Source organism: Polypterus senegalus, chromosome 5 (assembly GCF_016835505.1).
Source record: "Polypterus senegalus isolate Bchr_013 chromosome 5, ASM1683550v1, whole genome shotgun sequence".
NCBI classification, from domain to species: domain Eukaryota; kingdom Metazoa; phylum Chordata; class Cladistia; order Polypteriformes; family Polypteridae; genus Polypterus; species Polypterus senegalus.
Window position 1 is genome coordinate 165,583,637 of NC_053158.1, and position 20,921 is coordinate 165,604,557.

Genomic DNA, 20,921 nt, shown 5'->3' on the forward strand with positions numbered 1-20,921 from the left:
GCATAGTATAGGCCAGTGGTTCCCAGTCTCTTACTTGCTGTGGCCCATCTATTTGACTTTATACACTTTTACATACCATCAACATATAAGGTCGACTCCAGATTTATTGGTACCATTTAGGAAAATTATCTAAAATTAATACTGTATGTAAAAACAACCAAACGTGAAATTTGTGAATTTTTCAGCTTAAACAAATATGTAAGCCTTATTCTTTATTTTCAGGTTTTTGGAACAAAAGATTTCCTTTAGTTACACACAAACAAAAACCTTCATGAAATCTTCAGAAACACTGGTGTTATGGTGAGAGATACCTTTGCACGCCTTTTAATATATCAGAGGTATTTTATCAGTAGTCATAGGTGTTTCAAGTGCCTGGTTGATTGACCCATTTAATACTTATTGTGGTGGAGGTGTCCTTAGTGGCCAGTCAAAGTTTATTTTGTAATCCAAAGTAGTTATCACATAGTGGCAGGAGAAAAAAAAAAAGTTGAAATTTGATGGAATTCGAGTGTCAAACATCATTTTTAGTACAATGGTGATGGTCGTGTGTATTATTACTAATATTTTTCATGATTTTGAGGAACATTTGTTGCCCTTTCCCTTCTGTTTTTTGGGTAGAAATTGCTTAATTTTTTTTGGTCATTTGTTTCTTTTTGGTCCCAGTTATTTTTGACATTTCTTTAAATGAGGCATTCATGGTTAAAAAGCAGCTTATTTAGTGAATAATTAAATAAAACTTTTTTTAAATTAGCTAATTGCAGTTCCAGTAGTATATATTATAGTATTATTTCATGCTTGTTTTTTGAAAATAAGTTATAAAATGAAAGTCACTGTTGTTCAGATGATTAGCTTCATTTGAATTGTTACAAGTGATTGACAGCAGCATGTGTACTCCAAGTGCCATTCTAAATAGTCTATTTTTGGTATGTAGGCATTGATTGCCCCTCTTGTGTCCTATCCCCTCTACATTCCTATCCTGGGATTCATTGCAGTATTCAGGAGGTTTTCTGTGTCTTTTTTAATAACCATGGGTTGCTGCTTCAGTATGGAAAGAAATTCGAGCAAACCTAATGAAAGAACAAGTCTTTTATATGCATCAGAAAAAAAGTTCCTTCAGAGAAGTATTGAAACATGACCACAGTACTGTACTTTGCGCTAGAAAAGATGAAGAGCTATCTACTTTGGTGAAGAACTGTAATAAGAGAGGATGCATATGTGCGGACAAGATTAGTTCCAAGTGTGAATGCAGCAGAGATCTTTTGGGGAATGAGAACATTACTTGTCATGAAAGACAGAGTTTATTCATTAAGAAACCACAAATAAACAGTGAAGAAAGCTATAAGGTGGTTCCAGAAAAACAAGGTTTAATTTATAACTTGCTGAAGCTGTGGCAGTATTTAAGAAATAACAACGCCGGTTCAGTAACAAAGGCAGTAACAAAAGGCAAGTTTTACAAGGATAAATTGGAATCGTATGACAAAATGGAAGAAGAGTTACATCTGTGTGGTGGTTCTGCATCAGAATTTTTACAGTCAAAAGCCTTAAACAGTATCTCTGTGGATTGCCTGCTGTCTTTTGAGGACACCAATGAACCTGGTTTTCCATCTTCGGAAATCACCTGCAAGAATCTGGAAAATTTAAATATGTTTAAAGAAAGGTATGAAAATCTAAATAATGTCCAGTTATATTTAAATAGGCAAGCTTTGCCATTTAAGGAATGTGATGTTGAAGTAACTTCACCTCTTGGCTTTTATAACATTTGTACTATAGATTTGGAGGATCTGGAAAGTGATTTGGAGGTTGTTGGAAAAACTATGGTGGATATGAATTTTCCAATTAATCCGCAAATTTGTCAAAATTCTGACTTAAATGCAGGCAGTATACAACAGGCAGCACATGTGTCTGAACATCAGTGTTGTTCTTTGACACTTAGCAGCACAATTCCACAGAATCCAAAAGGGAGAGAAAACCAAACAAATCCAGTTTTTGTAGATTTTCAACAAACATCTTTGATTTCTCATGAGGGAAGTTCACAGCAAATTACAACTTGCTCCTCCCAAAATCCTAGTGTAGGCGTTAAAATGGTGAATGTGAACGCTCCTTCATGTTCACTTCCCTGTTGTGAAAACATTGAATATGGCTGTATTTCTGAGACTGAAAAAGTATCTCAAACAACGTGCAGCATTTATGCAAAGGTTAACCCTTGTACCTTACTCACTGATGCTGAAGATCATTTGAAGCAGATATTAGAGAAGTCTGAAGGTTCAGAAGTAACTGATTTTAAGCATAATAATGGAGCACAACTATCATGTCTTACTAATGAAATGGTTAATGTGTTAAAAGATGTAGAAAGTGCCAACTTTGCTAATGGCATGACAGGTAAAATGTGTCTTGGCAATGAGGCTGAACACGTAAATTGCTGTCTTCACACTGAACAATATTGTACAACTTTGGAAACCTCTGTTGTTTGTTCCTCTTCTGCTGCTAACACTTATAAGGAAGAAGTTATTATAAATCAGTGCAACCTAGAACCTAATGATGGTAAAGACTTTAAACCACCAGACGTGCTGGATAATGCAGTTACAGGGTTGGTCCACATTTACCCAATGGAAGTTAATCCTGAAGAGCAAGAAAACACCAAGTTTGACATGATCAGTTTAAGACCAGATACATCTAGTTTAGAACATAATTCTAGAGGTGCAAAACATCTTGATATGCAAATAAAGTCCAGTAATGACTTAAAAAATGACCAAACTCTTGGGATCAGTTGTTTTAATAAAAATGTATGTCAAAATGATCTTAATTGGCTGACTGCTGATGTATACACTGTGGAAGAGCTTCAGTTCTCTCACTTGGCAGCACCTGAAGATATGGGTGGTGATAGTGAAAGTCCTCTGCTATTAACAGCTTATGAAACTGAAATGAATTTTAACTCAGAAATGGAAAATTCTGGGTTGAACTCGAATGTGCAGCAATTACAGCTAAGAGAGATGGTTAATCTCAGTACTGATAATTTGGTCAAATTATTTGCCTTGAATACAAGCAGTAATTTAAATGGATCTGTTGAATTAACCAAAGAGAAAACGGAGAACCATCATCTTGATTTGAGTGATGCACTGAAGAGCAAAGTCCTCAAAAATATGAGCAGTTCACCCAGTCGTATTTATTTAGAGCAAGACTTTTCAGAACACTCATTTAATTTGACCTTACCAAAGCATGTTGAATCTGAGCAAAATCCATCAAAACATAAGGATTTGACAGGTTTCCAGCATTTCAATTTGCCAGTCTGCTTTGATAGCATCTACTCCGATGATTCAGATGTATCTTCTCTTTCCCTTATAGAAAAAGAGGCAACCACTGATATCAAATGTGTAACAGCTGCCAATTTTGAGTTGAATGGAATGAAAAATGAAGCAGGCAATATTGGGATGACATCTAAAGATACTGGACAAAGTGATGTTGAAACTGAGCAAGCAAAGAATTTGTTTTGTTCTGGTGTTGATGGGTACAGTGTTGATAGCATAAGCCTTCTACATGAGGATCGTAGCCAACATGATATTTATGCATCAACACCTTCCTATGAAATATATTGTAAAAAGGAAGCAGGTTTGACTACATTGGAAGAAATTGACATTCCAGTTTCTGAACATGAAAAATGCTCTTTTTTCAACAAAGACTTAAAAGTAGGTCTTTTAACTGAGTTTCACTCCATGTGTGGGGAAGAATGCAGATGCTTTAACAACCTGGGTAAATTTATTTCAAGTGAGCAGTGTTACTTTAATAACATGTGGCAGCACTGTGATTTAAATTCTGCTACAGTTAACATACAACAGACTAACCCATCTGATCCAGATGACCAGCCAAGAGTTTGGAACAATATTAGAGTTTTACAGAAAGATGGAGTATGGAGTTTTCCACCTAAACAGAGAGAAACTGTAAGTCATTTTTTTTCATAGTCAGTTAATAATGCATAGTGCATGCTGCTGCTGATTTTGTGTGTGTGGGGTGTTTTTTTTTTGTTTACTAATGGTGGGTTATGGTTTTTAGTTTCTCTGTTCAATCTTAACAGGTTCCACCAGTGCACAGACACATTCAGTAAGCTTCAGTGGACTGGTGCATCAGAGGCACTTGCAGCATAGGACTAATACGTGCTAAATCCTAAGTGCATTTTAGGAGTGTTATCCCAAGCAGCATCTTCTAAAAAGTGTACATATTTTTCTTTTCTGTTTAAGTAATGTCTAGATTACCTGATTTTTAGTTGCCAAAATAAAGAAAATCATTCTTTTTTTGGAAATAATTCGTTTTTAAAAGTATTTTACACTAACATTAATCTTTATCTTTATCTTTTGCCTGCTCCTATTAGGGGTCGCCACAGCGAGATACCTTTTTCCATATCTTCCTGTTATTTGCATCTTGCTCCATTACACGGACCACCTGCATATCCTCTCTCATCACATCACTAAACCTCCTATTAGGCATTCCTCTTTTCCTCTTACCTGGCAGCTCCATTCTTAATGCCCTTCTCCCAATATACCCAGCATCTCTCCTCTGCACATGTCCAAACCAGCTCAATCTCGCCTCTCTGACTTTGCCTCCCAACCTGACCTGACCCTCTAATGTATTAATTTCTATTCATGTCTATCCTTTTCACACCCAAAGGAAATCTTAGCATCTTTCACTCTGCCACCTTTGGCTCTGTCTCCTGTTTTTTGGTCAGTGCCTCCATCTCCAACCCATAAAACACAGCTGGTATCACTACTGTCTTGTAGACATTCCCTTTTACTCTTGCTGTTACTCATCTGTCACAAATCACTCCTGACACTCTCTTCTCCACTCACGTCTCCCTGTCTGCATGCTCTTCTTCACCTCTCTTCCACTCTCACCATTACTGTGTACTGTGGATCCCAAGTATTTAAAGTCCTCCAACTTCACCAACTCTGCTCTCTGCATCCTCACCATTCCACTGACCTCCCTCCTCTCATTCAGACACATATATTCTGTCTTGTTCCTACTGACCTTCATTCCTTTTGTCTCTAGAGCATATCTCTACCTCTCCAGGGTCTCCTCAACCTGTTCCCTGCTCTCGTTACAGATCACAGTGTCATCCGCTAACTTCATAGTTCACGGAGACTCCTGTCTTTTATCTCGCCTGTCAACCAATCCATTACTATTGCAAAGGAGAAAGAACTCAGAGTTGATTCCTGATGTAATCCTACATCTACCTTGAATGCATCCGTCACTCCTACTGTAATCCTCACCACTGTCACTCTTCCCTCATATATATCCTCTTCCACTCTTATGTACTTCTCTGCCACCCCTGACTTCCTCATATAATACCACAACTCCTCTCTAGGCACACTATCATATGCTTTCTCTAAGTCCACAAAGACACAATGCAATTCCTTCTGTCCTCTTCTATACTTCTCCATCAGTATCCTCAGAGCAAACGTCACATCTGTAGTGCTTTTCCCCCCCTATGAAACCGTACTGCTGCGCTCAAGTGATCACTTCTCTTCTTAACCTAGCTTCCACTACTCTTTTTCATAACTTCATGCTGTGGCTCATTAATTTTATCACTGTATAGTTACTACAGGTCTGCACATCCCCTTTATTCTTAAAAAGTGTTACCAGTACACTCCTTCTCCCCTCCTTGGGCATCCTAATTTTTTTAGATTGTAAGCTGGGCAATATGGACCAACAATCATATCTTCATATTTTTTTGTTGAATGGAAATATAAGATATATATCTCTATTTTTTTTTCTTTCTGTTAAGTAATAAGAAAAATGTGGTTCTGAGTCCAAGCCTCATGTCCCAAATGTCACACAGGCACTTTTATTAATATACAGCTGTAGATGTACATGGGAAATGGCTCAAAAATAAACTTATCGGCATATATTAAATAATTATGCACCTTGAATAAAATAACATAATGTTCTTTTCCTGCATAAACAAAGACTCACAGCTGTGCAATTCAGAAAATGTAAACAGAAAGGATGCAAAGAAAAAATAACTAAAGGCCATCTTGCTCTTTAAAAAGTGGGTTTCCATTGAAGTAGAGAGTGTTTTCTTTATCAAACTGCTTTCTCCTGTGTGTAGTCCTGTACAAATATCTAGGACAATGTGCAAATAACAGAAAATGTAAACGGATCGAATTAAATCAAAAATGTTTCATCCCTTAGTTGGTGCATCTTTTTGTGCAAATGTTTGGAGGACTGTTAGGCTCGTTGACTTGCCATTGAGTCCCTGCCTGTGTGTGAATAGCATAGAGTAAACAGCATCTAGAATGTCATCAACATCGAGCAAGAGAGTGAAGCGAATGTGCAAAGCAAAATACAGGCAGCAAGACTCTCTAACTTAATTATACATTTTTGGCAGTACTACTTTTGCAAAGTAATTCCAAGTAGGCAACTGGTATCTTTGGTCTATTGTTTTTAGCAGATGTATAAAGCAATCTTGTTCCACAGTTGAGATGGGAACCGTGGTGTTAGCGATATGGTAAGCCACTGATGTAGTAATGTCGTCTCAATTTTTCTCTCATAAGGCACAGCATGGGTATAAGAGTTTTGTAACATGGTTTGTCTCGGGGCAGGAGGCTGGGAAGGCTTCACGGTCTGAGCTGTAGCACACATTTTCACACACTTTGTACTTCACTTTATGGTGCTGTTTTAAATGGTAGAAAATATTAGTAGTGCTCGAGGATTTTTTCGGGACTTGTTTTCTGGAATTCTCTACTGAAAACATTTTGCTGCTCATCTGGCACTTTGAACTCAAACCATCTCCAAACAATTGAGCCATTGTATTTCTTTTTACCAAACAGCTCTTCTTCGATAGCTTCCTTCATGTCTTTATCCGTCTCCAAGCGGTGGGTGAGGTGTGAGTTGTGTTCAGAGAGGGAAAGAGGTGGGGCAGTGTGAAGTTGTGCGGGAGACAAATGGGAAGAAGAGAAAGGCGAACTGGCGGCTCTAAGAGTATACTTTTAACGCAACATAGACTATATTGATATAAACAATTTGATCTCATCCTATGTCTTGTGTGAAAATATTTCTTAAACACTTCATACATCACCCAGCCCTACTAGATTGCATTAAAAAAGCTGGTTAAAAACTCCACTGTTGTCTCTCCTAAACACCTCCATGCTTCCACAGGTATGTCACCTGGATCAACAGCCTTTCCATTCTTCATCCTCATCATAGCTGTCCTTATTTCCTGAGTCACGATCTCCATATCATCCAATCTTCTTTCTCTCTCTCTCTCATTCTCAACATTCATCATCCTGTCACAGTACTCTTTCCATCTGTTCAATACAGTCTCCTGGCATGCGAGTACATTTCCATCTATCTTTTATCACCCTAACCTGTTGCGCATCTTTCCCAGCTCAGTCCCTCTGTCTTACCCTGTCCGTACAGGTCCTTTTCTCTCTCCTTAGAGTCCAATCTCTCATACAACTCATCATACTCCTTTCCTTTAGTCTTTGCCACCTCGTTCTTCACCTTATGCCTCATCTCCTTGTATGCCTGTCTACTTTCTGCATCTTTCTGACTAACCTGCTTCTTCTATGGCAACCTCTTCCTCTATATACTTTGCTGTACTTCCCCATTCCACCACCAGGTTTCTTTGTCCTTCTTCCTCTGTCCAGATGTTGCACCAAGCACCCTTCTAGCTGTCTTCCTTACCTCTTCTTCTATGGTTGCCCAGCTATCTGGTAACTCTTTGCCTGTCTTCCCTCCTCCCTGAACTCAGCTTTACTGTCATCTTCCACCATTTGATCTTTTGCTCTGTCCTCACTCTCCACCTTTTCTTCTTGCTCTTAAGCATCATCCTACACTCCACCATTCCGTACTGCCAAACAATATTTTCCCCTGCCATCACTTTGTAGCCTCCAACTTCCTTCAGATATACCCTACAGCACAGGATATGATCTTCCTCCAATCTTGAATGTCACCTTGGGTTCCGCTCTTCTTAAAATACGTATTCACAGCTATGTCCATCCTTTTTTGCAAAATTCACTACTATCTGACCTTCTGCATTCCTCTCCTTGACATAATACCGACCCATCACCTCCTTATCTCATCTGTTCCCTTCACCATCATGTCCATTGGCATCCACTCCAATCACCACTCTCTCTCCCTTGGGTACACACTTCACCATTTCATCCAAGTCACTCCAGAAATCTTCCTTCTCATCCATCGCACACCCATCTTGAGGGGCATATGCACTAACAGCATTCATCATCATACCTTCAGTTTCCAGTTTCATAATCGGCACTCTTTCCAAAACTGTGTTCACCTCCAAACCACTCTTGACATACTGTTCCTTCAAGATAACCCCTACCCCATTTCTCCTTCCATCCACACCATGGTAGAACAATTTGAACTTGCCTCCAGTACACCTGGCCTTACTCCTTTTTCCATCTGGTCTCTTCCACACACAATATATCAGCCTTCTTTCTGTCCATTATATCAGCTCCGTAAATGTGTTTGAGTGAGTCATACTGCCAACATTCAAAGTTCCTACCGTCACTTCCATTCTCTTTACCTCCATCTTCTTCCCCCAGCCGAACACGCTTTCCCCATCAACTTCTTCGGCCAACAGTAGCCCAATTTCCACCAGTCCCCTGTTGGCTAACAGTACTGGTGATGGCCATTGTTAACCCAGGATACGACCGCTACAGTGTGGAAATCTGTATTGTTTTCGACATATTGATTGACAAAAGTTTACAATAGATGCCCTTCCTGATGTAACCTTCCCCATTTATCCGGGCTTGGGACTGGCTCAAAGAAATATGCTGGGGTTGTGCAACCCCTGTGGCTGGGTTGCTGTGCAAACATTAATACAGCCATTTAAAAATGGAATTGCATAGTCCACTATAAAAAATGCATTTAAGCTAAGCAACACCATATTCCAGTAATTCTGGTTCTGTGACACATCTAACCATTACACGTTTCTGCTGTAATACATGTCTGTATCCAACAGGCTATTGAAAGCAACCTTGGATAGCAATCCTCAGCACATTGTTCTTTATCAAAAGTCTGGGCCCCAAGTAAAACTGTTTGCAACAAAGGTTTAAAAAAATGATCAACATTCTGGGTAAGAGAAGTCATCCCCTCCTACAGTTATTCTTCCGAAATTCCGTTGCATCTACTTTATTCCAAATGTCAGGCAAAAATCAAATGAATCTGAAACAAGTAGCACTTGTTAGTGGTTCAGTAGGTCTATAGGTGATTATAATGATTCATTATATTAATGACAAATATATACTGAAAAGCACATACTTGCAGTGCTGCCTCTTTGAATGAGTGCACTTTTCGTGCACTCTTTCCTCAAGAATGGTGACACAAATGCTCAAGAACTGCATCTGGTAATAGAGTTTAACAATATTCATGTTATTACAGTTAGTTTTTAGATACATGTATAATAGAACCATCATATTGTGTTACATTAACTTCTTAATAAGATCATATGATTTATTTTGGGAAGAAAAAAGGGAGGAATGTTTGTATTATTATTATTCAGCTATCGTTCCCCCGCTATATCGTGGAAAAATTCAATAAGTACATCTTTCCTGTAGTGTACTTTGCAGCCAATTCATAACAAAGCATATGGTTTTCAGCAGTCAATACGGTAGACAGTTTCCCGTTACAGTGCCCAGATGATTTCTTACAAGGCCTGTTATTGGCTGACAGAGGAGATTCAGCCAGTCAGAGCGGGATTTTCATTCTCTTGGGCTCTGAATGGCTGCTGCTAATGTGGTGTAATCTAGCAAGAACAGCGAGCGTGGGTCCTAGATGCATCTCAGTTCTCAGTGTATCGCGTACCTTGCTTGTGGTCCAATTGTTGTGAGCAAACTTTTTGTGAACTTTTCGTTATGTTTTAAGCCCTACGACGGCTCCCAAGCATCCTGCATCTTCTAAGAAGGGAAGGAAAGCATTAACGCGGATATTGCTCGCCATTATGACTTGAATGAATCAATGGTACGCATTATTATTATTATTATTATTATGTTACCCATATCCTTAGCCTGACATCCACATATCATATGTGTTTACAAAGTGTGTTTTAATAAGTTTACATGTGTTTAAAGCGTGTGGAAGGGGTATTTTAAGGCTTAAACTATAAAAAAAAAATGTTTATATGGTCTTTCCATATCGTGGCTTTTTACCTATCACTGATGGGTCTGGAACATAACTTCCACAATAGCTGGGGCATCACTGTATACTTAAAATTTATTCTATCAATATTTGTATATCAATAACTTACTGTTTTTTGTATTTTTTTTTACTTTTTTTTAATACAATAAACATGATCTGATTTCAACTAATCTAGCAGTTATCAATTTCAAGTTTTTTTTTTAAGTGGTTCTGTGCAGTGTCTCGGTTCTGCTGAGCTGTGTGTAAACAGAATACAGTATATGCAGTTGGCAAGACAAGGTACATATTTCATTGTGCCATTGAAATTAATAATGGCAGTTATAATATCTAAGACAACAATTGTCAGTTATTCATTTTTTCAACCATACATGCATAATTTCAGTTAAGTTTTACAGCTGTTGAAGCGAGAATCTACACATCAGCACTGGTTGAGTTAGGGCATCTGCACTCTGCACAGTAATTGCATGGGTATCATGAAAAAATGGTGTTGTAATGCTATTCAGAAGCATGAGGTTGTGTGATTTTTTTGTTGCAGATTGTGAATATATGTATGATAACAGTTTGTTTGTTTAAGACATTAATACAGAATTGCAAAAATGTTTTTTTTAATTTAGTTAAATATACTGTATTGTGTATTGAAAATAATTGGATTTTAATATTTTCCTTAATATCATGCTGAAGTTTGAAACTTTGGTATTATGGCGAACTAACAGTGTCCTGTAACAGTGTATTGAGTAAGATTGCTTAGTGTTCATAGCTGACATTGAAAATTGAGATTTTTAAACTGTTGCAGTAAATGAAAGAAATCCAAAATACGACAGTTATTTCCCATTGACTGTAATGAGAAAAAGAACCAAATTTTGCGTGCAGCAATGAATGGAGGTTTAAGATTGGCTTAGATCAGGAGCAGAGCAATTGGTGATGAAGAAGTTCTAAAAGCTCTTAGTACTCCTGTTGATCAAAAAGCAGAAAAGTAAGGTAGGCAAATTTTCCCAATCTGTGTTGAGAATAGGTATGTTGAAGTAGCAGAAAGATGATCCCTTTAAAGACTCGGGCTAACCAGTTAAAATTATAAAAAGGGTGATCATGGAAGCCATGTGTAAAATGGATCTGAAAAATAGTTGAGTAGTGAATAGCATGTATGGGGTAACAGAATGCTGAAATAATTGCAAAGTAAAATAATAAAAGTAGGAAAATAGTCTTATTCAATTTGTTGTATGTGTCTGTTAACATTTTTAACTGCACACATGTCAGAATTAAAGCCTATATTTCACTCACGAGGTTATGACTAATGGGTAATTGTCAACTGTCAGATTAATTTTGTATAGCAAAGTTGAAACCATTTTTCAAGGTTTTAATTTATTTATTTTTTACATTTTAATGTGTTTTTGTTTTACATTCAATTTTTAGTTTGTCATGCTAAATTGTAGCAGATCTTTGGCTTTGTGACAAATTTTGTAAAGGTTTCCCACACTGTGTATGGCACACTACATATTTTTTTTTTTTTGTAAAGTTATGCTTTATATGAAGTAAACTGGCTATTTTTTTTTAATTTCTTTATATATAATATGCTACCGTGGCTGTCCATTCGCCTGTCCAGGATTTTAAATCACCTGTAGCTCACAAACCATGTGAACTATTGACCTGAAATTTGGAACGCGTATACTATATGATGTCTACTATCCGCTTTCAGGGTGATGATTGACTTCAAAGGTTATTCCTCTTTTTATTTTATTTTATTTTATTGTTTAATCAACTCTCTACAGCAGCCAGCAGGGCGGCCGTGTGATGCATGCGTATGGGCGCCGTTCTCATCCCTTCACTGTCCCTTCCCCTACCTCTTTTTTTATCTTAAATCATTCTTGAGGAAGGTTGAAGACTTAAGTGCCAGCGTAAGTGAAAAATTAAAGAAAACGTACTAAGTAGTTGCAACACAAACACTGCCTTAATCATTTGTAACATGAAGAGATGCCGATGAAAGAAGAGAAGTGAATCGCTAGGGTGGAGAAAAGAAGAGCTGCTCAGGAACCAGCAAGCGCATCAACCTCTGAGCAAATGAATGCTAAACATACAGAGAGCGTATGAAAACACTGAATGGTCAAGTGTAATCACTGCACATTATCGTGCAGTACGTCATTACTGGTTTTGTAGATATTCTGACTCTAAAACATTATCAGCTTTTGTTGCGTATTGAAAAAAAATGGCCTGATTTATATCACAAGGTGAACATTTCCATCCCGTATGACAAGTGGTCAGGGGTTTCAGCATGGGGTTTATAAAAAATTAGATCACTTCCATAGAACTTTGTTTTATCCTGTCGTGTGTCAGGGAATAAATTTAGTATAGGCATGTTCTCTTCTGTGACTGAAAATTAAATACTGTCTGAATATCTATGTTGTAGCAATTGATTTTAAGCACTGGTTTTTGTCAGTGTAGTGTGCATTAGTGAATAGCAAGATTTTGCAGGATATTTTCGTTTACACAAACACTGTAAAGCTGCTTTTGTAGCAATAGGTTTGTTAAAGTAACTTTGTTAGTTTTGTGATCCTTTATGCTGAGATTTATATTTGCATTGGTATGTATAGGACAGCGTATTTTTCAAGATAATAGCACTTATTTAGGAGCAATATTTAATAGACAAGTCAAATTAATGTCACAAACTCATGATGCTTTAATTTGCTATATTAAAAATAATTACTCTAATCTTGCTATTTTGTAAATCTTTCATTCTAATGTGTGACATTTGGTTTTATAACAATTGCAACTCACAGCTGATTGGTCACATCATGCTCTCAAACCAAGCATGAATCACCATTTTTATTTCGGAGCCAGTTTTTGCCATAATATAGCAGTGGGATTTCTGCACTTTTAAGTTTAAAATTTTAAATAATTGCATCAATACCTGTAATCCTGTGCTGAAATTCAAGCCTTGAAATACAGTATGTTGCTTTATTTTGAAATAACTTCATGGCTGACTTGTTTTGTGTTGTTTGACTTATTGGTATTGATGTGAAAGGGTAATGTTTGTTTATTGCATACATTGTGAAATGGCAATTAAATGAAAAATGATTACCTCAGTAGTATATTTATTTGCAAGAATATGCATTTATTTATTGTTGCACATTCAAGATGATATTGCAGTCTTTATCAAATCATACATCTGCTTTTGTTGTTCATGTGTATTCTTTTTCTCCCATAGGAATCAGCAAAAGTTTCTGAACTTAACCCACTTGCGAAAGTATGGGCGAACCGCGTGCTAAACTTGGAAGATACAGGCTTTTGCGATAGCAGTTCACTGAAGACTTGCAAAGTGGTATCGGCTAATTCTTCCAACAGTGCTGTTCAAGGTAAGATTCCCAGTTGTAAATGAAATGTGTACATTGTTGTCCAGAGCAAAAATCATTCTTGACAGCACATGCAAAGTATGCTGAAACGCATACTACATCCTGAGATTTTTTTCTTGTATATACGGAAATGCATTTACTCTGTGATGTCTATTTTAGGACATTGTCAGTTTGTATGCCTCTGGTTATAGGGATACTCCAATCAGGTTTTTAAATGTTGATACTGATTGCCTATTTTCATGTGACTTGATTGGTCGATTCCGATACTGATTCAGGTATTTTTTTTTTTTTGTCTTTGTTTATCCCTTTAAAAAACATATTACTCTAAGCTCCTGCATAACCAGATGCATAGAAGCCTTATGTCCTGTATTAAAGTATGTTTTTATAATTAAACTATAGGCTACAAGTGTTACCTGTTTATTTTTTTTTATAACAAAATTAAATTCTGTAAGATTATTGTTCAGGGACCTTAAAATGTTCAAATAAATAAATTCCTTGAAATACATACATTAATAACATGTACATAAATATTTACCCATAATGCATATGGCATAAAGGAAAATAAAATGCTTTTCATAATTACAAGCTGTCATGGTTTCATTTTGTTTCTGCAATGTACATATGTGAAACTAGGTTTGATTAAAAAAATTTTCACCATTTCTGTAACAACAAAATGTATCTATGTATAGTGACAGATAGGGGGGCGCCATCGCTCCCTTGAACCCTTCGATCAAACGTCAGACACCAAGTAAAAGTCCAATAGTTGACTTTATTATTATACAACAGTACACAAAGCACCCTCCTCTCCACAATACTCATTAAATCTATACTAATAAAAGGCAAAGCCCTCACTCACTGACTCACTCACTCACTCACTGACTCATCACTAATTCTCCAACTTCCCGTGTGGGTGGAAGGCTGAAATTTGGCAGGTCCATTCCTTACAGCTTCCTTACAAAAGTTGGGCAGGTTTTATATCGAAATTCTACGCGTAATGGTCATAACTGGAAGCAGTTTTTCTCCATTTACTGTAATGGAGATGAGCTTCAACGCCGTGGGGTTTTGTGTGACATCATCACGCCTCCCACGTAATCACGCAGTACATAGAAAACCAGGAAGACCTCAAAAAAGCGCTCAAGAAAACATGCATTATATAATTGAGAAGGCAGCGAAACAATAAGAAGCGGCGAAAGTGACATATACAACCATATTCATGAGTTCTGCTACTTCGGAAACAAAGCACGATGTAAACCTACACTTTAAATTAAGTTCATAGACAGGCTGCCGCTGGGGTTTGTAATTTAGTGCCTGCCCATATAAGGCCGTCCGTCAGCGCAATCCAATAGCAAACTGCCACGGGTAAATATTCACGGGTGAAGGACTGTGCTTATGGAGAGGAAGATGAGATGGTCAGGGTGGTGTTTGACACAAACTCAGCGAAACTGCGAGAGAAAGTTTTAAGTGCCAGGACTAAGGTAACATTAAATAAAGCTATGGACATAGCACGAGATGGCACCAGCACAGCTGGGAACCTTCGATGCAAGTACACCGAGTGGCTCACGTGAACTGGCGCGAGTGCACAGATAAAAGCAACAGTTCCAAAGAGCGCTGAACAAAACCGAATTACACAATTGAAAAGGCAGCAAAAATATGAAGCGCCTGATAAGCATATTCATAAATGCAGCTACTGTGGAAACAAAGCACACGGTGGAAAAAGTCAATGTCCCGCTAAAGGAAGACAGTGTAAAAACCCGTGCATGCAGTGTGTCAGGTCTCAGATAAAGAAGAAGACGAGCTGTTTATTGATGCAGTAAGAAACGAATCGATGAATGAAACCTGTCATCTTTACAACGATTGACAAACACGGAATGTAACTTGAACACAACACATCCTACAAATACGAACCTGATTGAAAGAAATAATGATAATCAAATCCTTGATGACAGCAACACTCAGTAACACTCACAAAACAAATACTGTATATTGACAGTCATGTTACGTTATTTTTAAAATGTTCCCTTTTCTTTTCTACCTTTTTAACACACTACTTCTCGCTGCGATACGCGGTATATATATATATATATATATATATATATATATCCCGCTCTACATACTCGAATAATGGATACTTTATTCGCCATCAATGATTGTTTTGGTAAAGCCATACTCAGTGTATTCATTAGATGAACGGTAAAAAGTAAGAGCGAGGGGAGGATGCAGGCTGTAGTGCGGCGTCAACTCTATCTGAATTGCGCGATCACATTTGAAAAAATATATCTTTTCAAGTTCTGTTTAGTCCATATGTGTCAAACTCAAGGGCCGGGCCACATCCGCCCGGCGTGTAATTATATCCGCCCGAGATCATTTTATATACTGTATTATTGTTATTAATGGCCCGGTATATGAAGCGCTGGTAACACAATAAACTACAGATCCCATAATGCAGCGCTTCAGCTGCCTTGCCGAACACTTACCGCTTACTAGAGTTATTGCGCACTGAGTTTGCACGGCGCTTTGGTGACTTTGAAGAACAAAAAAAGTCCATCTACATGCGGCTCGAACCTTGTGCATGTTTGGTAGCACATATCTGTGTGAGAAGCTCTTCTCAGTGATAAAGACTAACAAAACAGCACACAGGAGTCGCCTCACTGATGAGCACCTGCAATCCATCCTGAGAATCTCCACAACACAGAACCTCACACCAAACAGAAACGAACTTGTGGCCAAAAAAGATGCCAGGCGTCCAGCTCTAAAATGACATATGAGCAAAGACAACTGAATGATTTGATTTGTTATTGCACGTAAGAGCGGGAGTCAACCGTTTTAAAAAACAGCGTAATGCACTGATACGAAATAGCTGTGTGTGTATATATGTGTGTGTATATATATATATATATATATATATATATATATATATATATATATATGTATTTGTGTGTGTATGTATGTATATATGTGTGTGTATATATGTGTATATGTATAGATATGTATATATATATATATATATATGTTTATGTGTGTGTGTGTGTGTAAATATATATATATATATATATATATATATATATATATATATATGACAACATCACTCACAACAGTGACAAAACAATTACATTGACAATCAGGTTACGTTATTTTCAAAATGTTTCCTTTTCTTTTCATTGCTTCTTTAACACACTACTTCTCCGCTGCGAAGCGCGGGTATTTTGCTAGTAATAAATAATAACCACAATAATCACTCCACCGCTCCCAGACGCGTTGCCACCCTTCCACCCAGCTCAGCTCGCCGTCTGGAAGTTTTCCCAGTCCTTTTAAAGTCCCTGACCCGGACGTGTTTCCAATCCCCAGTCCATGTGATTTCCTATCACTTCCGGGGTCAGATAAAAAGTCGTCGTCTTCACCCCGAAAGCACGTCATTCTTCTCGTCCATGTGACTCGGACGTACTTCCGGGGATATATATAATGTGTGTGTATATGTGTGTTCTCACACAATCAGTTACTTGATATTGACAATTAAGCACTACTTAAATGTAAATATCCATACACTTATAGGTTTTAATCACTTTAAATCATTAATTGCGTTACAGCATTTTGCTGTTAAAAATGTGCATTTACTATTCTTATACAGGTGTTTTTTTTAACTTCAGTATATCAACTAGACATTTGTAATTCTTGAGGTGTAATTATAAAATATGGATTACCATTTTACTTACATAGTACTTGTTTTTTTACCAAAATGTATGCTATATGACACACAGCAACAAATAATAAACAGTACAAATCTTTAAAAGAATACATATTGTTTATTAAGCAGGAATTTCAAATTTGTCTTCATCTTTTTCCAATTAAAAGTGTAAGCTTCTGCATTTTAAGTAAGCATGCTGTTCAAACTCAAATAGTGTTGGTTTTAATTTAGAGGACAAAGTAATGGTCTGAATTCCTTAAAGTAGCTTTTCTTGCTATTTGTCTGCTTGCACAGGGTGACTTCTCAGATTACTTTTTTTTTCAGTTTATTACTATACTTTCTTTAACATAAAGGCTAATATGCCAGTCACCTCTCATCTATAATAATCAAAGACAAAGCCCTCACTGACTGACTCATCACTAATTCTCCAACTTCCCATGTAGGTAGAAAGCTGAAATTTGGCAGGCTTATTCCTTACAGCTTACTTACAAAAGTTGGGCAGGTTTCATTTTGAAATTTTACACGTAACGGTCATAACGATCAATAACGGTCGACAACATCCGCCATGTTGAACTTTCTTATTCATGGCCCCATCTTCATGAAATTTGGTAGGTGGCTTCCCTGCGCTAACCAAAACCGATGTACGTACTTATTTCGGTGGTATGACGCCACTGTCGGCCGCCATATTGAACTTTCCAATTTCACTAATTCTCCAACTTCCCGTATAGGTAGAAGGCTGAAATTTGGCAGGCTCATTCCTTACAGCTTACTTACAAAAGTTAAGCAGGTTTAATTTCAAAAATCTACGCGTAATGGTCATAACGGTCAACAACGTCCGCCATGTTGAACTTTCTTATTTATGGCCCCATCTTCTCGAAATTTGGTAGGCGGCTTCCCTGCACTAACCGAAACCAATGTACGTATTTATTTCGGTGGTATGATGCCACTGTCAGCCGCCATATTGAACTTTTCAACAGTCTTTGTTACTTATGGGCCCATCTTCAAGAAATTTGGTACATGGGTTCCCAACGCTAACTGAATCCTATTTACGTACATATATACGTCCATAGCCTGCAGCTCGGTCACCGTGTGAGGCGGCATTGGGGCCCCCATCCCAATGCCTCCCACGTTGTTGGCTGCCTGTCTATATAAGGCCGCTCCAGTCTCTACATTCACTTCCTTGCTTCGCCACGGGATTCACGTCTCCTACTGATAACTACAGCCTTTTTGTCTAATCCACGGCTTCTCCGCTGTTTTATTGTTTGTTTATTACAATTATAGTTATTGTGTAGGTATTTTACACTTACTTTACTTTGCTCAAGTACCCATTTCCTTTATCATTCCAACCCCCATTACCATGTCTATCGAGATGATCACTATCGATCAAACAACTATCACTTACCGAGTGGTTTCCATGCCCAGAGATGGCACCTACCTTTTCCATTCTCTTTGTTACATACGCACGGCCATATCAGGCTCAGTCTTGATATCCGGAGGAACATTGTGTCTTATGTATTGAATGACTGGGACAGGTTCAAGGTGTGGACTGATGACGGTACAGGAGATAATTATACTACACAGGAGCACTATAAGAATGGAATGCTTAAGCCCTTCACCTATTGTTCTCCATGTGAGTTGATGGCTGCCGCTGAATTGTTCGGTTGTCGCTTTCAAGTGTACCGAAATGGCCAAATATTTTACACCTTTGGACAACCGCCAATGCCTCTTAAAATATCTTAGATTCACAGGTGACGATTTCAGTAGTGGACACTTTGATGTTTATGAATATTTAAACTCTCAAAAGCTGGATGTGATTTTATCGCTGAAACCGGTTGTGTGCTTACAACGCTTGACAGATGCTGAATGTCACTTCAATACAACAAATCCTGCAAATACTGCCGTAATTGAAACAAACCATGAAACTCAAACCGATTATGACAGCAGCAATCCAAGCTGTGAGATTTGAGACAAGATTACTGTTCACATGGCCAACTGTACGTTGCATGCTCAATAGTAAGCTCAGCGCATAGCTTGGTCATGTTACAACCGGAGGGCCGAACTGACAACATGGTATACAAAGAGATCCTTAACAAATAATTATTGGCATATTTTCCCTCAGTTTAAAAAGGTTAAATTTTCTTCTTAATAAAAATTTTAATGCAGTACTTCGCCGCTGCGAAGCGCGGGTATTTTGCTAGTTCACTGGTAAAATAAGCCTCCACTCAGTGCTGTTTATACTTCGGGAAGTTTGCTACAAAAGGAAAAAAAAAGACAAGCTCTGTCTTCTGTATTACCTTGTATAAAGGAACACCACAGTTAAATTGACATACAGCTTAGAAAAGCAGGGGCTGAAAATATCTCTTCTGGTGATCTCCCTTTTTATAGATCACTGATCAATTCTGTTTTTTGGGAAACATTGTGTGATTCCAATTGGCGGCCGATCAGTTGGAACATCACTATCCTGTTGTCTACCTTCAGTACTATTACTGGTCATGTAAACTTCTATATATACAGTATAATTCACTAAGGCAAGACACCCATGGAAAGCTCGCCGGAAGGGGCATGGATTCACTAAGCCGCCGACAAGTGAGACACCTATGGCGCACACAGGAAGGAGCCACGCCCACCAACTCCAAGACCATTGGATACGACGACAACTCGCAGGGCCACGCCCACCAACTCGGACGCGACAACACAGAAAAAATGGTGTCATTTATATTCGTCTGTCGTAGAGGCCACATGCAGTGCAGGTCAGGTTAATGTCATGTGCATGTCATGCACCTCCGAGCTACGTTGACTGTTCATAAAAGCATGTTTCTCACGGAGGTGAATTGCCATATGCAGTGTGTGAAACGGTTTGTGAGGGGTATCCCATGGGATCCTTAAAACAATCCTTTACAATTGAGGTTAAAGCACAATGAAGTGAGCAGTCTTTAAGAACCGACTTTTCGGTTACGACGCACGACGCGTGCACCATAGCAAAGTGTTTTACACGCTACATACAGCTATTCGCATCCGAGATAAACATGCGTCTTCTTAGATGCTCCTGCGGGAACACAGAAGACGTTTTCCTGCCCACCAACACTCCTTTTTCACCGGCCGGCATCTACCCTCGCTCTCTAGGCATTCACACTGCCTGCCCATTTGCCCGGACGCAAAAACTCACTGACCACCCAGTTACTCCTTTTCGTCTGTGGTAAGAGTCCACATGCATGTCTGAGCCATGCGTTTGTTATGCCGCAAGTTCACTATTGTGTTGTATTTTGCTCTCTCCAGAGTTCCATCTTTTCATTCACTTACTGTTGTATTCTCACACTTCTTTCCAGAAGTGTTTAGCATTCAATAAATAATTATGCATGAGATTGACCGTGTGTCTACTCAGCGCAGAGAGGTGTGGGTAAGCCGTTGAACCCCATTCGGGCTGCAAGCCGTGGAATTCCCACTAAGTGTGACTCATACACTCCCATTCATTACGTCCCTACCCTTTGTGCACACCCCCCTCCTACCGTGGTTGGGTGTCTTGGTGGATTATATATAGAAAAGCAGCCGAAACCGAGGGGTCTCCCATGGGGTCCTTAAAACATTTCTTTATAACTGAGGTTAAAACACAATGAAGTAAGCAGTTTTTAAAAACTAGAGTTCCATCTTTTCATTCACTTTCTGTTGTATCCTCAAACCCTCCCTTTTTAAGACAACTGTGTCTTTCCAGAAGTGTTCAACCATCAATACATAATTATGCGGCGTTT

General features: G+C 38.3%; 1 protein-coding gene across 4 annotated transcripts in view; it reads left to right on the top strand.

Moving 5' to 3' along the window:
• Positions 1 to 20,921, top strand: part of larp4b (La ribonucleoprotein 4B) — a 164,902-nt gene that overhangs the window by 48,703 nt on the left and 95,278 nt on the right. For 3 of the 4 annotated variants that reach the window (XM_039753579.1, XM_039753578.1, XM_039753580.1), the window contains one exon: positions 13,349 to 13,496. In XM_039753579.1, the coding sequence (XP_039609513.1) occupies positions 13,349 to 13,496 (148 nt within the window). Of the gene's footprint in view, positions 1 to 833; positions 1,658 to 3,342; positions 3,936 to 13,348; positions 13,497 to 20,921 lie in introns of those variants that run through there. The other variant, XM_039753577.1, reaches the window with a different exon arrangement.